The 23,672-nt window shown below is 46.3% G+C and overlaps 1 protein-coding gene across 1 annotated transcript in view; it reads left to right on the forward strand.

Moving 5' to 3' along the window:
* The first annotated feature begins 1,637 nt into the window (after positions 1–1,637).
* KCNIP1 (potassium voltage-gated channel interacting protein 1) overlaps positions 1,638–23,672 on the forward strand; it is a 357,410-nt gene continuing 335,375 nt past the window's right edge. Inside the window, exon 1 of the mRNA XM_084762896.1 lies at positions 1,638–2,015. Coding sequence (XP_084619022.1) covers positions 1,928–2,015 — 88 coding nt within the window. The 5' untranslated portion in view covers positions 1,638–1,927. The remainder of the gene's footprint in view (positions 2,016–23,672) is intronic.

Raw genomic sequence — 23,672 nt, forward strand, 5'->3', positions numbered from 1 at the left:
GGTGGTAGAAAAAGGTGCTTAGTGACACATGCAAGCTCAAGCCTTCTTCAGCAGCGGTGTCCTTGCTGCTCACATCAGATACTGGCTTCGGCTTCTGAAGCAGGCTCCCACCAGCTCGTTCCTGCATGCTGGGGGCTCAGTAAAAATTGCACGCGTAAGTAAGCAAACAAAAGATTAAGAACCATTTACATTCCCTGATACCGTGTGTGTTGTAGCAGTGGCTTTTAATGACTAAGAGGCAAAGGGTCAATAATGTAGCTGTCTCTGGGGCTAAGGCATCAAGCACAATGGGATAGTCTCTGTCACCACTGCCGCATGAATAGTGGCATAGCATGCTGGCCAAGCTAGAGGGACTAGGGGCTTAGAGAAAAGCTTGCAGACTGTCCCCCACGCCTCTTCTTGGGGCTGAACTTGCTTGGTGACCATCCTAGGGTCTGATGTCTGTTACATTAAGATTTACTTCTCCAATGCCCTCCCCTCCCCCCCTCCCCCCCCCAGCACCCCCCCTCCCCCCCAGCACCCCCCCTCCCCCCCGCCAGCCAGGAGAGACAAGACCAGATGGCATAGAATGTGAGTTCTGGGTTCTGGTTTTTCTGGCACTCTGTCCATGCATACACTCTTTGCCAACCTATTGCTCTGGATCACGCTGCAGGGAAAGGTCGCCGAGAGAGGAGCTGGAGCAGAGGGAGAGAGACCAGGCTCAGAGGAGGTGTACCTTATAACTGCTGTGTACAGGTAAGTGCAAAATACCCAGAGAGGATGCTCAAGGCCGAGGCCCACCACGGGGACCTTTCTTAGTCACCGACAAAGTGAAGTGGAACCACCTCGGAGCAGTGAGACATCTCCTGGGGCCCCTTGTATCCCACACAGTCTTTCCTATACAAAATATAATCCAAGCATTTATTACACAGCGGTTGAACTTTACATAAGGCCTGCGGCTTCTGCTCATAGTACTGCACTGTGGTCAGCTTTCTTAAACCTTTGTCACCCTCTATGTCTTTCTGAGGTTAACTGTGCTGCTCTTCAATCCCTGTGAGGCAGCAATGGGCTCGGGCTTGTGCTTGCTTTGCAGGGACCGAGGCGGGGTCAGGCAATTCCTTTTGGGATGGGGCCCCTGAAGCCAGGAGGCAGAGCCGCTGGCCACTCTGAGTCAGGGAGCAGATAGCACCTGCTGTTGATGCTAGGTTGCTGAACATGGAGACATCTGTCTCTCCATTCCAAGGTGTACCGATCAGCTTTTGGGGTGGGGGTCAGGGTGGGGTTGGGGGGGACACCTCTCCACTCAGCCTGACCTCTCTGGTCCCAGGCTGCCTACAAACTTTCCACCGAATGTCAGGGGCAGCTGCAGCTTTTCTGCTCTGTGGAGCATTCTCCTAGATCCAGATCAAGGCTCCAGGAATCGATCTATTAGATTAACTGGGAAGGACAGATTAGAAAAGGAGTAAGTGAGCTGGCAAGTGAGCCTGCTGAGCGCGGGAGCTGTGGGGCTGTGTTTTCTGTGTAGTAGTCCCTCCCTTCTGACTGGAGTATTAATTGCTACATTACCGCTGCCATGTAGGCAAGACCGTCAGCAAAGCCTGGGAGGGCTCCAACTCCTCCCTCTCTGCTCTGCTCAATTTCACTTGCATCTCAGTCTTCGCTGAGCCCTGGGTACCCCAGCAGTGCTGTCCCAGCCCTGGCATCCTCCTGAGATGCTCCTGTGGTGAGGACCTGAGTGGACAGAAGGAGGGGGTAGAGAGGGAGGGAGGGCTTGCCCTGCAGGCTCTCTGGATGCAGAGCTGGACTCGCTGCAGAGGCAGCTGTGCTGTTCCCGGAGACTGGTTTACTGGGGTGCATCTATCTCTCAGGGTTCACCTAGGCAGGCTCCACGAGGTGGGCGCCATCCCTTCTGGGTGCTGACTACAAAACCTGCCTCCCCTCTGCCACTATGAGCGGCTGCTCCAAAAGATGCAGACTCGGGTTCGTGAAATTCGCCCAGACCATCTTTAAACTCATCACCGGGACCCTCAGCAAAGGTAGGGAGACTGGTCTTCCACCGTCGTGTCGTGAAGTGCGTCCTGTTGTGAGGTGACCTGACTGATCACTTTGCCTCAACGCGCTGAGTGTGCCACTCGTGATGTGCAGGGGTCTTGCTTGAGTCTCTGAAAAGGCTGGTGAATAAACGCCTGAGACTAGAGGCCGTTGACAACCTGAGCCCTGGCCCTGGGCAGGTGGGCGCCCAGCCAGAGAGCTCAGGAGGCTGTAATTGCCTAGAACTTTAGAAATGGAGTTGGTGGTGTGTAGCTGATTGGTTATAGATGGGCAGAGAAACGGAACCCTTCCCAGAGTCTGGGAAGCAGCTTGGCGTGACTAGAGTTTTAAAAAAAACTTATCCTGGGAGTGTTGTGTCTTGTTGATAAGAGAGAGGTTTGATGCAGTGGGCTGCGAGTAATTCTGCACAGCAGAGATGCTGGAGGGGACCAGCAGGAGGTGGCCCTGGGGCTGGAGTTGTCCTGCAGTGGCAAACTCAGAATCCTGATGAGCTCCGCAGGCAATGCCGAGGCTGCTCCCGCGGTGAGATCCGGGGGGTCCTGCACTTCTGGACTCTGTCCGCTGATCAGCTGTTACAGATGAGCGTTCCTCCCGATGCCTGATTTTCTCTGGTCAGGCGGTTTGCAGATTTAACTCTCTGTGTGGCCATGGAGAAGAGTCAGGACTACAAACGCATCTCCAGCCCACCCCACCCCCCCCCAAACATAACCCTCCTGACAAAAAGGAGGCAAACTTCTCAGGAACCCCATTTGATATTCTGTGCTAGAGAGGGTGGGACATGGAGAAGAACTCAGGCAAACTTTCTGGGCATAGATTTAAAGGAAGAGCAGCAGTGTGGTGCGGCTCCAGTGGCTGGAAAAATGTCTTTAAATATTCATGCGCTCTCGCAGGAAGAATGAGTCTTTTTGGGGGGGGGAAGAGACACTGGAAGCTGCAGAGTCAACATCCAGTGAAGGAAGCCCACAAACCCTGGCAATTTGAGGAGGCAAAAGCTCCGGGTGGCCGTCTCTTGTGACATTGGCCAGGTACCCAGCTGCACGGGATTGCTGGTGTGAATCGCGTGGCTAGTGTGAGGAGGATCATGGGGACTTTTTACCATCTCCCCTGGGCCTGTAATGACTCCCATCATTTCAGTGGCTCCTCCCTGAACTAGGACACTGTCCTTCCAGGATATCCTGGGGGACTGAGTATCTCGTGTTGGGGGTTAGGAGGCCTAAAGCTGAGGACGGGACATGAGCAGGACACAGATGCAGCAGTGCACATGGCTTCCCTTCCAGGAGGAGGAAGCGGGGAGATGAGACTTAGTGAAGTTCTCTATTTGTCCTCACACAAGGGACAGTTGTTCTAGTCATCCGAGGGACCGACAGGTAAGGTGGCATCCTACCCCCCACCTCCACTCCTGTGCCCCAGAAAGAGCTCCAGCCCAGTTAGAGGAAGGTCTCAGCTCTGGTGCTGCCACCTGGGAAATACATGGCCTCTCTGTGGCTGTTTTTTCTTTTTAATCTGTAAAATGAATTCATTACCTCCCGCTGACTCTCTCTGAGTGCTGGTGCAAGGGTCCACGCGTGGAATCCCCTCATGGCGGCATCCAGGCATAAAGAAGGGGAGGTGTCAGAGGCTGAGATGGGTGTGCGTGTATGGTGGAGGACCCCGACGCATCCCTTTCCAGGACCAACGTCAGAAATTCTTCAGCTAACTGCAAGTGGGACTATACCCCAGGGTGACACTGTGCGACAGAAGCGATGAGCATGAGAAAGTGAGTCAGCAAAGGAAAGAGCGTGTCAAAAGGCCAGTGTGTGTATGTGTGTGTGTGTGTGTGTGAGAGAGAGAGAGAGAGAGAGAGAGAGAGAGAGAGAGAGAGAGAGAGAAAGAGAGAGAAATACAGACTTCTAGAGAAAGGAAAGATTAATATTTGAATAAGTGGGTATGAAGATATTTTCTCAATATTTATGTATCGAGCACCTACCTCCCATGTGCCACACTCAGATACTGCATGTATTATTTCACAGACGCAGCAAATTCCCCTACAAGAAAATCGCAACTTCCCCTACAAGAAAATCGAAGTCTGGTGGGACACAGATCCTACATGGACCCCCCCACCTAGACATCACACTGAGTGCTGGGGCGGGCAAAATCACCAAAGACGGATGCTCAGGCTTCTAAGCTTAGATGGAGGAAAGGAAGGGTTGGGCAGGAGAGAGGGTTGATGCTGACACAGAGATGGTGGCTGTAGAATGGTGATCTCGGAAGAAAAGCCAGCTGTGGAGAGGTGGGACACACACACACACACACACACACACACACACACACACACGTGTGCACACATGAGAATGCTCGCACACGCACATGAACATGCACACACACCTGGTCAGAATCTCAGAAATTGAGCTCCACCTGACATAGAAAGGACTTGGTGGGGACTCACACTGGGGACCAAGTGGCTGGCCTGGCCTTCCTCTGAGCTGTTCAATACCAAGTTTCCAATAGCTAGGGCTCAGGGAGGCAGCACAGAGCAGGCAGGGGCAAGACTGTGTCTGAACTTCACCTATACTGGTGGCCTCCGCTCTGCAGGAAAGACCAAATGTTTACACAGCCCTGGCTCCGAGCCAGACGTGTGCAGAGGGAGGAGTACTGACAAACCCAGGTGTTGGTTAAATATTTGTTAAATAAGTGATGACAGTGGGATCTGGGCCAGACCTGGGTCTGGATAGCTGAGAAAAAAAGCTCCCACTGAGCCCAGAATAAAAGCTTTCCACTGTGCAAACCCCACCCCAAGGTGGATTTGGACTCCACCCTGTGTGAACATGTTATGATTACATAACGGTTTCCGGTTTTCATTGTGGTTTCTTCTGTCTGTTATGCACTGAGTTCTAGATTTGCAACAATCCTCCCCTCCACAGATTAATCTCTGTCCTTTTCTGAATTAGGAAATGAGTGTCTGTCATGCTCATCTTCCTGGTCCAGGGACCTCCCCCTGCTCTGTGTCATTGAATGCCTGGGGTGGGGGGAGGATGAGGAAACTCCAGCCCAGCCCCTCTGTCAGCTCCTGGCCTTTGCTCATCTTCCTTTGATGCTAGCACCTACTTTGCCCCTGGGCTGAGGTACCAAGTGGTCCAGATTTCCTACCTGCTGCAGAGGCAATGGCTCAGGTCTACCTGTACAAGCATGGCACTGGTTATAAGTTTTGCCCTCATAGCCCTGATCACAGTTTGTGATCTGTGTCCCTCTTAGTCGTATTTGAAAGGCTGCCTTCCCCACTAGCTTTATGCTCTATGAGGGCAAGCCACCCACATTCTCCGTTCCCACTGTAGCCAGGGTGACTACAGAGACTGGTTCATCAGCAGAATTAAGTGAATGCAATGCACTATACAGCAGAGCCAACCGTCCATGGCCCAGGAGGATGCCTCCCCTAGGAGCTTTGTGGGTATCACTGTGCATCACCTGTCCCACACCTGATGAGGAACGCTAGCTGAACTCCGTGCAGGGGCAGAGCCTGGCTACACAAAGCCTTCAGAGCTCTGCCTGGACTCTCATACAGTCTCAAATGTCCTCAGAGAGGAGCTGAGCAAGCTGACTTTTGGCACTCTCCCTTCCCAGCTCTATTTGGATTTGTTTTAGATCTCTCTTCCATGATTTGCTTTTGAAAAAAAAAAAAAAAAGATCAACAAGTTCCCAAGCTAGGCATGGTGATATGTGCCTAATGAACGTATTTATTCTGGGATGGCTTGGCCATGGGAACTGGAGGCCAACCTAGGCAACATAGAAAGACCCTGTATCAATAGTAAGTAATCACATATTTTTTGTAATCACATATTTTTAAAAAGTCATAAACCATAAATTCAATGGGAGGCACCAGTCTAGGGCATCCCAGTGCCCTCCACACTGTCAGGGAAGACTTGGGCTAGATCCCTCACTTACGGCCTCAGTTTTGTAATCAATAAAATGGAGTCATTACCCTTTGTTACTGCACTCAGTTGATGTGGGTGAATGTGGCTGTTGTTAGCATTCTGCACATCAGGCTGTGAGAGCTCAGGGCAGGGACAGCATCTCGTTCAACCCCTGTTTCTCTGGTGTCCAGCACAGACTCTTGGGCTACCGCCCCCTGAGAATAGTCTATGATGGTGTCAGCTCTGCCACCTAAATGCTGGATGGTGCTTAATCTCTGTCAAGCTTGCTCTCTAAAAGGCCTTCCCAGGGCATATTACTTCTTATTTTAAAAATTTGTATTTCATTTAGTGGGGGGGGGGGGTGCGCGTGTCTGTGTGTGTGTGTGTGTGTGTGTGTGTGTGTGTGTGTGTGTGGTGTGTGTGTGTGTGTGTGTTGTGTGGGCATGTGCATGCCGCTGCATGTGTACGATAGTCAGAGGACAATTTGTAGGAGTTGGTTCTTTCTTTTCATCACTGGGATCCAACCCAAGTCATTAGGATTCTCCTCAGCAAATATCTTTACCTGAAGAGCCTTTCCACTTGCCCATGATATCTGAGGCCCGCTCTTACTCCCACACCTTTCTAGACGTTAAGATCATAACTCTTGGGCTGACAAGACAGACGGTTCAGTTGGTAAAGTACTTGCCACACAGGCAGGAGGACCTGAGTTCGGACCCTGTGAAAGCTGGACATGGTGCTTTGTGTCTATAAACCACAGCACAGGGAGATAAAAACGGAAATTCTTTGCCACTTGCCTGCCAGATAGTCAAACTGAATGGGCGTGCTCCAGATTCTTTAAGAGAACTTGGCCCCCAAAATACTGTGGACAACAGAGAAAGGTATGGGCTGTCAGTCAACCTAACACACACACACACACACACACACACACACACACACACACACACACACGGGGTAGGGGTGGGGCAGTCATGTGACTCCCATAACCTGGCCGTCACCTACTGCATGTCTGCACAGACATGGGGTCTGAAGTGTCTGGTTCTCTTTCTTCATTCCCAGCCCTTGACAGAGAGCTAGAGAGCTAGAAACCCACAGTGGTGCTGGTTACGCTGACTGGGAGGCCCAAAGCGTCTCCTTTTGTGCATTGTAACTCATTTGCCACTCCAGGCACAGACAACAAAGCCACAGGAAGCAGGAGGAAGGACCCTTAACCAGGAGAGCACATAGCACAGTCCAGGCTATCCATGAGGACAAAGCCGTGGTTTCCACTCCTCTTCCCACTTAGTCCAGGATGTTCCTCTCCAAGCGAGGAAGGACTTTACTATAGACCCACTGAAGACACGCTGTTCCCATGACTCCTCCCCACTGCTGCCCCAGGGTCTCACAAGCTTGACCTTGGACCTGGTCTGAGTCCTGCCTGAGGCCAGCTGGGCTCGCATCCCAACTTTGCTGTCTACCAGCTGTGTGAGGGAATGTGACAAGGTCCCCCGAGTGAGGGAAGGTCCTTGCTTTTGATCTGGGAATAGCAAAGCCAACTGAGCATGGGTTTTGTTAGTTTTATATTGTTTGTTCCTTTATTATTACTGAGGTTTATGAAGTAAGAGAGAGCAGCTAGTAGCGCGGATGTCCACTTGGCAGCTGCACGGGACTAAGACTGAGTCCTCTCTTCTCCATTGCGCGTCCCCCTTGTCTGGCTCTATTCCCAACCCTGGAAGGAGGAACCACTGTCCCTGTCTTACCAAATAAGGAAAATGATTAGCTAAACCACCTGCCCACCTGGAAAGTGGCAGTGTCGGAGCTGGCCCTAGACACCATGTCCCACGGGGCCAAAAGCAGGTACATTCACCTTCCCTTATGGAGCCGTAGAAGATGCCCCCCACCTTTTCTGCTCCCACCTTGCCCAGCAGAGAGTCCCCCCACTCCAGCTTTCTATTATTTATTGTGTTGGGGAGTTTGTCGAGAACTGTTATGGCAGCTGGATCTCTTCAGGGAAGCCACCTATCACTCAAGGGGTTGTGACAAATTCCAGAAGGGGGCATGGCCTGAGTTAAAGAACCTGTTTTATAAGAAAAGGGACCACTCACAGGCTAAGGGCAAAAGACAGCCACAACCATGCTTTCCAGCTTCCCTGTTATCTCGTGGAGACGTGGGATGGGACCAACATGCGAGGTGGGCTCTATGGTAAGGAGGGGTCTTTCCCTTTTTATGGAGAAACTATGAAAAGTGCTCCTGTCTATTGAGAAACAAGCATGGTTTGGGGCAGTAGGTTATCTGACATTGAGTTGGGAGCTGGAACTTGTCTGGCATGTTGATGACCTTAACTCTTGCAATCTGTGAGATTTGATAATGGCATCTACCAAACAGAAGACATACCTCTTCCTTAGAAAGCTCAGCTTGGGCCCTGTCCCATCCTGGGGTGCAGAGGGTTCCTACTGCCACACTCTGTTGTTAGCTTATTGTCCCAGCAGTTCAGGATAAGCCAGCACTACAGCCATGTTAGACAGTCCCACTCCCTGTGTCCCAGTTGGTACCTTGTCCTGGTCAGAAAGCTCACCCACTGGGGCCCCTGATCTTAGCTACCTGCCAGGCTCCAGATCAAAGCTACCACGTTGAGATCTGTATTTGTTTTGTCTTTGCCCACATCCAATAGCGGCCAGACCTCCCACCCTTGCTCCTCTATAACAGGCCCATCCCTCCACTGACCCATTTCAGCTGGCCAGATGCTCTCTTGGGTCTCCACAGTCAGATGAAAGTCAAACTCCCTTCTATTTCCCCATTCTTCCATACGCCTCTCACCTGGAACCCAATAGCGAGTCCCAGCATCTGTCCCAATCCCCTCCTGAGTGAAGACTCTCAGAGGACATCCATGGTGGGCTAGTGTCCACTTACACGTGAGTATAGACCATCTGTGTCTTTATGGGTCTGAGTTATCTCACAGGACAATCATTTCTAGTTCCATCCATTTGCTTGCAAATTTCAAGATCTCTTTGTTTTTAATAGCTGAGTAGTAGTCCACTGTGTAAATTATCACATTTTCTTTATCCACTCTTTGACTGAGGGACATATAATTTGTTTCCAGATTCCGGCTATTATGAATAAGGCTGCTATGAACAAAGTTGAGCAAATGTCCTTAAAAGACCATCAAGGCTGGCAGATCTGGACCCAGGGGGCCTGCACAAACTGCTGTACCAACCAAGGACAATGCATGTAGTAAACCTAGACCCCTATTCAGATCCAGCCAATGGACAGCTCATTCTCCATGGCTGTGGGGAGAGCAAGGACTGCCTCTGACATGAACTCTGGCTCCCCGCATTTGACCACTTCCCCTTGGTGGGGAGGCCTGGTGGTATTTACTCAGAGGAAGGGGAAGCAGGCTACCAGGGTGAGACCTGATAGGCTGTGGTCATATGTTGTGGGACGGAGGAGGTCCTCTTCTGTCACAGGTCTAGGGGAGGGAAATAGGGTGAGAAAAGGAGCGGGGAATAGGAAGATATAAGTGAGGGGAGAACAGTCAGAATGTAATCTGAATAAATTATAAGAAAAAAAGAAAGTCAAACTCCCACCACTTAGAGACACAAAGCTGGCTCCCTAAAGCAGTGATTCTCAACCTGTGTGTTGCAACCTCTTTGGGGGTCAAAGGACCCTTCCACAGAGGTTGCATATCAGATATCCTACATATCAAATATTTACATTATAATTCATGAAAGTAGCAAAATTACACTTATGAAGTAGCAATTAAATAATTTGGGGGGGGGGTTACTACAACCTGAAGGACCATATCAAAGGGTCACAGCATTAGACAGGTTAAGAACCACTGCTCTAAAGTTTCCTGGCCTCCCTCCTAGATAACCCTAATACCAAGCAAGAATAATTTGTTCAGGGATGCTTAGCCTGGCGATGCTGCACAGACATCCTATTAACTTCAGGACCACGGGGGAGCGGCTTGTTTGTTCCAAATTAAAAGTAGCTGGAAATGGCCCTTATATAGCAAGAGGGCACTGCGGGCTGTAGTGCTGTGACACAGTAAAGAATAGAACAAACCATATCTTGTTTGGCCCTCTGAAGCCTTGAGGCCCCAAAGGCCCTTCCCCTCCATTATAACCCTCACCTTCCCCAATCTTCTTGGGGCTATGGGATCTTCCTCATGCTCTTCTGTCAACCAAGATCCCAAAGGCAAGGTAGTGTTGATGCAACCATGGAAGGAAGCATGACATTGCGGACAGCTGTGTCAAAATCAGCCAGGTCTGGCAGGATTTCCCTGGGCAAGCCATTCTGCATTTTGAGCCCCTTCTTCCTGTATACAGCAAGGCAGTGTCCTGGAGCTACTGGAGACTGAATGAGATAGCATAACACACACACACACACACACACACACACACACACACACACACACACACACACACACACACACACAGCCTGGCAGATAGCAGCGGCCTGGTAAAGCTCAAGATAGCCACTTTTCTTTCCTCACGTGCTTCAGCTGTGATAACAAGAAGACCAAGCTGAAAGAGACAACGGTCCATAGGCCAGCTCCTCCTTCCTGCTCTGATCTCAGCACTGCCAGTCTTTTCAGCTGCCCTTCCCCCAAGCACCTCAGTGGCAAGTTTTATCATTGAGAATTTGTCAACAGCTGAACAGATTTCTTTTACCTGGATGTCTGTGCGTTTATTGGCCACCCACTGTGATAGCATATGACCTCCACATAGGCACTCAGCTTGTATAATGCATGCCTCAAGAACCTGCACCCCCACAGGAGTTGAACAAAATGACAACTAGATAGTGGAAGGATCAGGACATGTGCTCAGCATCCCTTCTTGAGATCAGGTCTTTGTCTGTTTCTCGGCATTCCAATGCCACAGATTCCCTATCTTATGGGCTGACGTTTGACAGAAGTCGGATATAGAATGTAATGCCTACACATGAAGCAAAGATTGTACATGAGCTATCTGTACAACATGCCCTGTGTGCCCAGCACCCACCATCCTGCCCACCATCTTACCATGCACAAGAACCCCAAAGGTGAACTCACCTGAGCCCCATGTACAGAAATGGAGACCTACACTGCAGAGAAAAGAAAGGTGTTACAACTTAGATAGAAAATGCCCCCTCAAGGCTCCAGCATTGAAGGCTTTGTCCACAGCTAGCGCATCCAGTCATTAGGAAACGGGCTGTTGATTCCATTGATGCGTTAAACCACTGACAGATTCGTAATTTAGTGGGGTTAGTAAGGGAGTAGTGGAAATGGGTTCAACTGGTTCAAGGAATGAGTTTAATGAGGACACGGATCTGAAAGGGTTAATCTTGTTCCAGCCCCTTTTGTCTCTGCTTCCTGACGGCCCTGACATGCGCAGCTTGCTCTTCCACGCCTTCTGCCATTGTGTTTCCTGCCTCATCACAGGGCTAACAGCAAAGAAGCCAGCTGACCATGGGTTGAAACATCTGCAACCCTGAGCCAAAACAAAACTCTGCTTTCGATGGTTCTCTTGAGCATTTTTGTCACAGCAATGGAAAGCCACAACAAAGGAGCCGCCTGTCAGCAGAGGGCAGAGCTAGAGCTGTGGTTCTGGGCTATCTGTCTCCTAGTCGTAGCCGTGCACACACACACACACACACACACACACACACACACACACGCGCATGCATATCTTAGAGAAGATAACATATAGTCTTGCTTTAGAAATCAAGAGCTTCATTCAGACTAAAGAAGCTGCCACGTTTCCAGAAAAGGCTGCCACCCTCAAGCCCTGAAAGCTCCAAACCATTACCTGCAGGTTAGCTTCTATAGCCAAATAGCAGAAAAGTGGTGGAGAAATGGCCGCGCGGACCAGACTTCAGGGAGAGAGGGGAAAACACCACTCAGCAAATATTTCCAGCTGTGACTCCAGTCTGACCAATTTTCATTTCTTGCTTAGATGAAGTTTTTTGGAGGGAGAGAAGTAAACAAGTCAGCAGGGAGATACAACCCTGGGGTTAGCCTACCCCAATTTTCTTTATATAATCTTTTGATTAACCTGGGTCAGTTGGAGGGACAGTTTTCAAACCTCTTGTGCTTAGTGGGTCAAGCCAAGCCCAGGCTTGTCACTCGGTATCTGCACACGTCAGCTTGGAACTAAACTGTCACTCAGAGCTCGGGATAGCTAAGTCATGAAGCGGACTGCATTGGCAGAGATTCACAAAAATGCTGGTGAATTCTGCACACCGCTCACAAGAGCAGAACTGGTGGCCTGCCATCTCAGATGTGACAGAAACAAGGGGACAGCTATTGCCATCATCTATAGACTGATGTGGCTGTCTTGTTCCTCTTGTTCCTCTTGGGAGCTTTCTGCTTATATTCCCCATGTTCAGGAAGCTTGGAGCACTTGCCAGTGTCACATATCAGAACTGTGACCTGTTTTAGAGGATGTAGCTTCTCAGCCACGTGACCTTCTGTTATAGACTAAACCATGACCCACCTTAAAATTCACATGCTAAAGTTCTAACCCCACCCCACCCCCCAGTGTGGTTATATTTGGAGAAAGGACTTCGAACGAAGTATTTAATGAGGCCACTTAGGCAGGGCCCTGATCCCACGGGACCGCTGCCCTTATCAAAGGAACAAGAGACAGTAGGGCTGTGAGAAAGTTGTCACCTCCAAGCTGAGAAGAGAGGCTTCATCCCTCACAACTCCTCCAGCACTTGACCTTGACCTTTGGCCTCCAGCTCTGGAAGAATGTCAATTTGTTTTTGAAGGCATTTCTGGTCAGTGGTACTCTGTTATGGTGGCTCAAGCAGATTAAATGCCTTTTCTTATATTTTTTACAATGATAAATATCCATAAGTTTAAGTTTAGTGTTTTAGCCACTTTTAAGTGTACAGTTCAGTGGTTTGGAGTACATTCACACTGTCACCACCATTCATTTCTAGAACATTTTTATAACACAAGTTCCTGTCCTCACCCAACCATGGCCATCTCCATTCTACTGTGTGTTTTATGATTTTTGTCTATGCTGGAAGTACTCTAATATTAATTCTTTTATGTCAAGCTTGTTGTACATTTAGCATGTTTTCAAGATCCATTCATATTGTAGCCTGGGTCAGTTTCATTTCTTCTTAAATAATGGCATATTATTCCATTGGGTCATTGTGAGACAATGCGTTTTATCCATTCGTCTATCAGTGGACCATTCTAATATTTTAAAAATGCAAAACAGACCACATAACTGTGGAAACTGCCTATGATGGATTCTTGACATCCATTTTTAAAGGTTTACTTATTTATTTTGTGTGTGCGTGCAAATACACCCTATAGGTGTATGTGCCCAAGGAAGACAGAGATGGCATCAGATCCCTTGGACCTAGAGCTACAGGTGATTGTAAGCCTCCCGATGTGGGTGCTGGGAGCTGAACCCGCTTCCTCTACAAGAGCAACAAGTTCTCTTAACTGCTGAGCCATCTCTCCAGCTCCCAGTTCTTTGAGCTGAACGTAGACTTCTTGCAATGGTTTATGGATATTTTGTAATTTGTTCTATGAATTTCTGTTCTTTTCCCCAACCTCTATCAACAGCCTGAATGACGCATCCTAGAAACTGAGTCATGTCGCTCTTGCTGGAGTACCAACCAGCTTCTTTTCTTTGTTTTTCGCTCTTTTGTTTTGTTTTTGTTTCTTTGGTTGGTTTGGTTTAGTTTCGGTTTTTTCGAGACAGGGTTTCTCTATGTAGCCTTGGATGTCCTAGACTCACTTTATAGACCAGGCCAGCCTCAAACTCACAGAGATCCATCTGCCTCTGCCTCCCGGAGTGCTGGGATTACAGGCATGTGCCACAGAACCCAACTCCAACCAGCTTCATAAGCTACAGAGTTCTCACAATTACTCCTCTCCTGGCTGGACTTTGGCCTTTCCAGAACCTCCCCTCTCCCCCAATGCCTCACTCAGTCCTCTGCTCCTTCCTGTAGCCTGCCACATATGATTTAACATATCCTGTCCCCCTAATGCTGCCTTGTTTCCCTGCATGGTGCACTGTATTACTATATTGCACATTTATACATGCTTTAAAAATTATTATTAAAATTATATGCTTTACGGTGAGGAGGAATATCTTGATTTTTTGTTACATATGCATAGTGGAGTGGTTACAACAGTCAAGCTGATTATCATGTTTGTCTCATCACACCGTTATCTTTGGGAGTGTATCCGGGATATCAAGTCTCTTCCACACTATATAAGACAACGCGACTAGCTGTAGCCCATGTCACTCAGGAGATCTCTAGAACTTGCCTATCCCACACCCCACAGTGTTCCTCACTCACATCTCCCTGCTATCCGTACTTACCCACTAGAGTCCAGTTCTGTAGGCTACATGCTGGCCATAACGGCTTCTCCAGCATTTTGCCAATAGCCTGGTACATAGCAGGCCCTGAGTAGACTCTGAAGGTCGTCCAGACACTTTAGAAGCCCTCCCTCTACTTTAGTAGCATACTGCTTAAAGGCCCCATACTCCTTTCCTTGCCTTCCTATGTCCATCTGTCCATCCACACTTACCCTTGGCAAAACTGCCTGTCATCTGGCTTTTGAGCCAACCATCCTGAGAGCCATTACCTTGTTAGTTACTGTAGCTGAAGGCAGTTTGATTTACTTAGTATGGAAAGAGGGCGGGCTCAGAACCTGGGGACAGACTGGCAATGATTTCCACTCGGATCTATTTGGATGAGCAGGTCATCTCTGGGGATATGAAGTGCCAGGCATCAGCTTAGGTTTATGGGAACTACAGACACAGAATGTCCCCTGCCCAGGTTCGCCGTTCAAGCCATTGAATATCTAGGACCTTCTGAAAACATGATTTTGTAGTTCACTAGACTCCAGACCACATGACACCATTTTCACCTTGGATTATGTGGGGGACATCTTTTGGGCTCCTCTGGGCTCCGTTCCGTCATCTGTAAAATGGGTACAGCAAGGCCCATCCTGAAGGTAGGCTGGAGGAACGCATGGAAGTGTTGAATGCATGGCTTGTGCCTTATTAAATCACAAACAACTGTGTGTTCTTGCTTTTATACCTTGTTGCTATTTGTAAGAACTAAGTATACATCTCTCCTTGTACTACTGTCAAACCAGAGACTTTGAGGTCCTGGTTTACTGAAATGACCCATGTGGGCCAGAAACACGTCAGAGACACTTGCCCACACTCTCTTTCCCTTCCCTTCCCCTACATGGAGTCAGAGTCTTATCCTTGGCAGATAAACCAGGAGAGCTAATGGTCTACTCAGAGTGACTTTAGCATCCAGAACCTTCTCTGTCTTTTTCTCACCCTTCAGCCAGCTGCAGAGAGAGCAGTAAAGCCCCTACTTTGCATGGTCCTCCTGGGGCCCAGAGAAGTGGGTGAAAGAGTTCTGAGATGTAATGCTATGTCAGTCCCCTGGAACATTTACCTGAGAAAAGACTCCCAAGTTCCCTTCCCTGGGCTCTCTCTCTTTTTTTTTTTTTAAATAGTCCAAGCCCACAGGTGACTCCTCACCTAGACCGAAAGCTTGTGGTAGGGCAGAAGCCATGTCTTAATCCTTAGGAATGGTCTGCATTCAGCACAAAGTCTGGCATAAGAGTTATCAAAGGATAGGTGGGCGGGGGTGGGGGTGGGGGCGAGAAGAAAGAGGAGAAAGTCATTATGCCCTCTACTTGAATGGCTTCCTGTAGCCTCTACTGAACCCTCATAAAGCCATAGCCAACCTTCCTCTCTCCCAACTTCACTACTTCTCTCAGATGTCACTGACTGGGACTGTGAGTTATCTTCTGTCTGTCACTCCAGCCCTGTCACTTCTCCCTATTTGCTGAAGCAGCTCATGGTCCTTCCCATTTCTCTCTTCCCACAACAGGACCAGACAAAACATGGGCCAGACAGGAGATCGCTCACCCAACCCTAATCGAGCAATCTCTCCGAGGCTTACCATAAGAGCATGTACTGCACAAAGACTTCCATTCAGAGGTGTCTGCCATGATATTGTAGCATTGTTTGTTAAAGGGGAAGTTGGAGACAATCTAAACTTCAATAAAACAGTGTTTTATAAACATTCGTTTTGCCTACTAATAGGACCCTCTGAGCATTTGCCTTGACTACAGAACACGTGGAAATGCTGAGTGTAAAACCCAGTGAAGAGCTACAGGTAAAACTTTACGTGGCTCGTGGATGTGCATGTGGAAAATGTTTATTAGGAAAGAGGCTGACTAAATTAGCCCAGATTTTAGTTGAGAGTAGAAGTTATTTAAAGTCCATTTTTATAGAGTTTGAGTTCCTTCCTATTTTGTGCCCCTTTATTTACATGTCTTGTCTTATTGCTCTAGCTAAGACTCCAAGGACTATACTGAATAAGAGTAAAGGAGGTGAACGAGCCTATTTTATTCCTGATTTTGGTGGAAATGCTTTGAGTTTTTCTACATTTGATGTTAGCTATAGGATCATCACATATAGCTTTATTTTTTACATTGAGATATGCTCCCTATATTTTTAGTTTCTTCAGGTTTTATGTCATGCAAAGATGTTGGGTTCTGTCCAAGCCCTACCTTTACCTATCAATATAATCATATAATAATTTCCGTCCTTGTCTACGTGAGTGATGTAGTGCATCTGTTGATCTGAAGACATTGAAACAATCTTTAATCCCTGGAATAAATGGAACTGGATCATGACGAATGATCTTTTGATGCATCATTAAATTTGATTTGTAATAATTTATTAATAATTTTACATCCATGTTCATTGGGGTAGATTTGCTGATAATTTTTCTTTTTGCTATATTCATATCCAGTTTGGCAATCAGAGTAATCCTGATTTTGTAAAATGAACTTAGTGGCATTTCTTCCTTTCTGTTTTGTGGAAGAGTTTGGAAAGCATTGGCGTAGTTTTTCTTTAAAGACTGTAGAATTCAGCTATGAAATCCTCCAACCACAGGGCCTGGGTTTTTTAGTTAGAAGATGAATTTATTACTGATTCAAACTTACAGCTTGCAATGACTCTGTTGAAGTATTTTATTCCCCTTGGCTGATTTTGGTAGGTAAATCTAGAAATGTGTTCATTTCTTTTAGATTTTTCAATTTATTAAAAAATGGGTTTTCAGTATGCCCTAATGGACCTCTACTTTCATTTGGTATTTGTTATAATGTTTCCCCTTTCATCTCTAATTTAATTAATTTGAGTCTTCACTCTCTATTTTAGTTAGTTTAACTAAGGCTTTGTGAGTCTTGTTTATTTTTTTCAAGAACAAACTCTTTGTTTCATAGTTCTTTGTAGTGTTATATTTATTTCCATTTCATTAATTTCTGCACTGGTATTTCTGATTTCTTCCCATACACCAATTGCGGGTTTGGCTTCCTAGTTTTCCCAGACACTGGATGCATCATTAAGTTGCTCATTTAAGATCTTATTTGAGCTATAAAATTCACTTATAGAACTATTTTCATTGTATCTCACAGGTTGTGGTATATTGTGTTTTCATTGTCATTTGATTTTAAGAGGTTTTTTTTTGTTTGCTTGTTTGCTTGCTTCTTTGGTTTTTGCTTTTGTTTTGTTTTGTTTTTTAAAGACAGGGTTCCTCTGTGTAGCCTAGGCTGTCCTGAACTCACTTGGTAGATCATACTGGTCTCGAGCTTATAGAGATCTACCTGACTCTGCCTCCCTGAGTGCTGGGATTACAGGTGTGAGCTGTGCCCAGCTGATTTTAAGAGTTTTAAATTTTCCTTTTTGACTTCTTTAATGATCCGTTAATTAACTTTAAGTGGTATCTTTTAAAGTCTGCATGGATTTCAATATTTTCTGTAGTTTCTCTTCCAGTTATTTTCTTGCCTTGTTTTGCTATGATCAGATAAAATGTGAAATTATTTCAATTTTCTTGTATCTGTTAGGAAATTATTTGTGTCCTATAATATGGTCCATTTTAGAGAAAATTTCATGGGCTTCAGAAAATAAAATAATGTGTATTCTGCAGTGTTTGGGTATAATATTCTGTAGATGCCTGTTACATCCATTAATCTGTGATGTCACTTAATTCTGGTAGGATGTTGTTTGCTTGTTGTTCTAGATGACTTTTCTACTGTTAAGCATGATTACTGTAGTCACCCTTAAATATTTTGTTGAGGTCAGTCTGTACTTTTACAATTAGTAGTGTTTATTTTTGTAAAAATTGAGTTTGATGTGTGTATGTTTAGAAATTTTAGGGCATCTCCCCTTAAATTACCCTCTTTATCTCTTCTAATTTTGACTTGACATCTATTTTGTGAAATATTGTATAACTATACCTACTTTTTTCATTACCATTTGATTGGAATACCTTTTTCAAAACTTTCACCCTAAGGCTTCTTTGTCTTTTGGCAATAAGGTACATTTCTTAAGATATTCAACTATCCAACCTGCTGTTCTGTATCTTTTGATGAGAGAAATGAAGTTATCAAGAGTTATTACTGAAAAGTCTGCACTAATGTCTGTCATTTTGCTGTTGTCATATTGCTTGGTGCTTTCCTAACCCTTAGTTGCTCATCTATTTTGGTGTAATTCATTCCTCCCTGTGACCTCATGCATGGTTTATCTTTTTCTTCAGTGTGTAGGATTCCTTCTGTACCTTCTGCAATGATAGCTTTGTAGTCATAGAATCTTCTAGTTTGTGTCTTCCTTCTTTCTTTAGTATTAAGGGTAGCTTTGCTGAATATAGTCATCAAGGCTGGCAGTTATTGTCCTTCAGAGCTTAAAATGCATCTTTTCAAGCCCTCCTGGCTTCTAGAGTTCCTCCTGAGAAATCTCTATTACTTTGATGGATTTGTATTTATTTTTGACCTGGAGTTTCTCTCCTGTTGCTTTCCATATTCTTTCTTTGTCCTGTACTCATAGCGTTTTAACTAAAACTCAATGTGTGATGTATTGTCTGTTTGGAGTTCTAAGGCTCTTAGGTCTGTATGGCTAGCTATCTCTCTCCCTCAGTCTGGGAAATTCTCTGCTTTGATCTTGTTGAATCTATCCTGTCCACTGTATGTGAGATTTGGCCTGGTCCTCCCAGCCCAACCTCATGAAATCAGTCACCGTCTGTCCCAGTATGACCCTCCTACATGCATGCTCTTGTCCTGCCCAATTGATCTCTGTGTCCGTGTTTTATATTTCTGAATCCAGCTCTCAAATGGTATGCACAGAAAGAAAGAGGAGGGAGGAGCAAGGAGGGAAAGAAAGACACAGAAAGATAGGGAGTGCAATTCTAATAAAATCTTGATAATCTCAGTGAGTCCAGGTGAGCACTGCACAGTCTTAATAACTGCAGCTCTAGTCAGACGTTTCCAAATCTAAAAGCTGATGGAAGTAAGAGGGCACTAGACTGGAGAGTTCAAAGGCAAACGCTCTATAGAAATTACCTGAGTTTCAATTTCAGTTCTGTGCTTAGTGGATGCAGAGTGGTGACCTCGGGCAAGCAACTCGACCGTCCAAGCCTTGGATTCTTCATCAATAAATATACTAGGGATGATGAAAACCCTGGCATTCCTGTTTTTCACTACTTTCCCACAGGATGGAATGAAGTGTTCAGAGCTTGGTAAAGAAGCTGGAACAGCTCCGACCACTGCAAATCCAGTATCAATGTTCAAGACAAAAATCAAGTCCTTTATCTGAGTCCATTCATCGTCTATCTCCCCATCTGCTCAGCCTCCGATGAGTAAATGCTGTGGCTTTGGGGGTCTTTTGCCACCAGCCCATGAACACTATAACATGGAACCAGGTTCCTGTCCTGTCACAGCACCACAGAAAAATGGCTAATGGGCACATGAAGCTCCAAATGAGAAACCTGAAGAGTTCAGCCTAAATGGCAAAGGAAGATCTTTCATTGGGTAAAAGCTGGCAGTTTTGCTGAGGCAGCCACTGCATTCCCATGGGTTCCCTCCAGATAAGGCATCACATTGATAAATTAGCTGTGGATACAGGCATCCTGCAGGTGGCATGGAAATGCAATTTAATTTCCAATTAAGCCTGATTTCTGGGCCAAGGGATTTGGCGGCCTCACACTGGGAAGATTATTTTGTCCAGACCTATCATTATTATGGGTAACGATTCTGCCACGAAGCGGACTCTCAAAGCAAAAGTCCTTTGACTCTTGAGATGGTAAGATAAGACAGAAGGGTGGGTCTCAAGGGTGAGACTGCCTTCCTTCAAGATCTAAGCTTATTTGGGGACAGACAAGAACTAGCAAGCATAGACAGTCCATTGACACGCAGCTGACATTTTTTAATGAACAGGAAAAGGAAGATGCTCATGGCATCCTCAGCCATGCTCTCAGGAGAGATAGTTGCCAGTGAGAAGGGGGTGGCAGTAGAGAACCCTCAGAGCTCACAATAGAGTAGAATCTACATGGTTGGAGTGGGGAAGCTGGCTTGCTAGAAAGGAGCAGACATTTGAGGAGCATCTTCTGTGCACCAGGCGCTCCGCGGACTATTTGCACTCAATCATCCTAAATGCCCTATAAAACAAATGAAGTTGCTCTCGTTTTCCAATTGAGGAAATTGAGCCTCGAGCAAGTTAAATTTAACTGCTCAAGGTCATAGACAAGCCAATTTGAGCTCTTGATTTTGTAAATTTTCTTCCCTACGAGCTCTATCACCAAAGGCAAATGCAAAAATACAGTCGAGGGCCCTACAAATAATGTCAGAGTGAGAAGGCACTTAGCTTCGGAGCTGTAAAAAAAAAGAGAACAAGCCCTTGAAAAGATGCCCCGAGCGAAAAATAAGTGCTGTCTTCACCTTCTTGGTGCAGTGGCCTGAGAGTAAGGCATACAAGACCCAGTTCTGTTTGGATGAATTCCCAACTTCCACACAAGAGATGAGATCCTACCGCAGAGCTTGCATGGGGCCAGAAGCTTCACTGAGGGTCCTGGCTCTTCCATGCCAGTGTTCTTCCTGGTGACACAGGGAATTCACTTTCAAGGATTGGAAGAAATGCAAGAGCCTAAAGGACCACAGCCAGCATGCTCACAGATTTAGTTGGATGCCAAGAAGGTGTCTCGTGGATAGATTTTTATTAATGATAAAGATAAATATAAACGATTGCACTGGGAGAATCGTAGAGGAGATTACTAAGTCTGTGGTTTTATAGAAAGAGAAGGGGCCGCCGAGAGAAGGGTGGGACCACTAAGACCAGTCCCGTTAACCTGCCGCCCTTCTATGCTGGCTTGTAAAAGTGGGCAGCCATGCAAGGAGTCTGGAGATTACAGAAGGCCTGGCTTTCAAGTGGCCCAATGGGTTATGGCCCAGAAATTGCGGCTTCTGGCAGGTAGTAGACAGCCTCGGTTATTTTTGGCAGCACCCACATTTCAGGTGTTCAGATTTGGGAAATATCCTCAGTTACTGACTCTTTAGAAGAACAGCATAGAGAAGCCGTGCGAGGCTGAGCTCCATGTGGGTGCTATGGAGACATCTTGTAGGTGCTCAGCATCTGGCCTTTGCATACTTGGTAAGGAGAAGCGATGGAAGAACAGGTTCGCAGTGGTTAGAGCCATATTAAAGCTCTGCTGTCTACTTGGTTATTGTTTTTTGTTTTGTTTTGTTAAAATCTCAGCTCTCCTACTTGCTAACTTCTGGGGCAATTAACCCCCTTCCCTGTGTCTCAGTTACCTTGTCTATAAAATGGAGATGCCAGCCGGGCGGTGGTGGCGCACGCCTTTAAACCCAGCACTCGGGAGGCAGAGGCAGGCGGATCGCTGTGAGTTCGAGGCCAGCCTGGTCTACAAAGTGAGTCCAGGACAGCCAAGGCTACACAGAGAAACCCTGTCTCGAAAAACCAAAATAAAAAATAAAAAATTAAATAAATAAATAAATAAAATAAAATAAAATAAAATAAAATGGAGATGCCAATATTAACCTCAAATGCCATCAGTGTTAAATGAGCCATACGTGGAAAGCCTTGGCCCACATCCCAGCACACAGGTGCTCCACAAATGTTAGTTCTTATTACTATTAGGGATGATAGATTGTCGCTTGGGGAGTGGTTAGCTAAATATATCCTGGAATGGAAGAGCTACAGCTTGATCCAGTGAGTTATTCATCAAAAGTGTTGATGTAGGCTGTCACTAAAGAGAAACGTGGAAATATGAGGGTCTTCTCCCTGGTGATGCTTCTGACAGAAGACAGGAATGTTATTTCTCTTGTGACACCAACGAGGTCTGACACTATTTGGGCTTCCTACGATGTGATGCAGTTTTGACGCTACCCAGGGTTAGCAAAGGACTCCACAGGTTGCTAGTGCACTCAGACAAGACTGCCTCTCACAGTGCATAGGAGTGGAGACTTATTTTGATGATGCATAGATAGGTTTAGTAGGCCTCTGCTTTTATTCCATGTACGTCGGGGGTGGGGTTTGTATGGAATGAAGGGGATTATGGGGGATCAAAGTCCCTATAATCCACCTCTGACTACAGCTTGGGAGAAAAAAACAAGCCTGGGGATAAATCATGTACTTGATCCACATTCAGTCTGGAGCGTGCTGTTTCTGCACAGCTCCCCTCCCCATCTCCTGACTACCCTTACAGGGAGATGGCGGAAGGCTATATGCCTTATATCAGTAGGTAGGAAAGGAGAGTTGGGTACCCAGGAAGACCCCGAGTTTGGCATTTATCTGACATGTGAATGACCCAGGAAAGTGTTTGTAGGTAAGGAGATAACCCATCCATTGACACTTCTGGAAACATAAACCAAGACACGGGGGCAAGCCAGAGAGCTAAAACTTTCCCTTCGTGCCTCAGTGGGACTCTGAAGGACTATAGATCAGCGGTTCTCAACCTCCCTAATTCTGTGACCCTTTAATACAGCTCCTCGTGTTGTGGTGACCCCAACTATAAAATTATTTTCATTGCTCCTTCATAACTGTAATTTTGCTGCTGTTATAAGTCATTGTGGACTGTGTTTTCTGATGGTCTTACATAATCTCTGTGAAATGATCATTTGACACATAACCCCCAAAGATGTTGCAATCCACAGGTTGAAAACTGCTGCTATAGAGGATGGCTTTATATTTCTATGGATACGGTGCAGAGAGACACCATCCTTATCTCTACACACACTAACTCTACTTTCTAAAGCTCTTTAGTCTCAGGACCCATTACACTTTTTTAAAATACTGAAGATCCAAGTAGTTTCCGTTTTACAAATTAAAGCTAGAAACTTGGAAGCATCTTACTTCAATTTCTTTACTTTAAAGTAATAATAAATCTGTTGCATATTACAAAAAAACATTTTATGAAAAATAATTTTATCTTCCAAAAATTATCAAGAGAAAGCTCATTGTTTTACATTTTAAAAGATTTCTTTTTATTTTTAAGTGTGTGTGTGTGTGCATGTATGAGAGCATGTGTGAGAGTGTGTGCATGTGTGTGTGCATGAGTGTGTGTGTGAGTGTGTGCATGTGTGTGAGTGTGTGCATGTGTGTGAGTGTGTGCATGTGTGTGTGCATGAGTGTGTGTGTGAGTGTGTGCATGTGTGTGAGTGTGTGCATGAGTGTGAATGTGTGTGAGTGTGTGTATGTGTGTGAGTGTGTGTGAGTGTGTAAGTGTGTGCGTAAGTGTGTGCGTGTATGTGAAAGTGTGTGCATGTGTGTGCATGTATGTGAGTGTGTGTGAGGATGTGTGTGTGTCTGAGTGTCAGCATGTGCACATGAGTGCAGGTACTCATGGAGCCCGGAACTGTCAGATCCCCCTTGGAGCTAGAGTTACAGACACATGTGAGCTGCCTGATGTGGGTGTTGGTACTCAAATGCACATCCTCTGCAAGAG

The sequence above is a fragment of the Acomys minous genome, assembly GCF_964271855.1.
Source record: "Acomys minous genome assembly, chromosome: 16".
Taxonomy (NCBI): Eukaryota; Metazoa; Chordata; class Mammalia; order Rodentia; family Muridae; genus Acomys; species Acomys minous.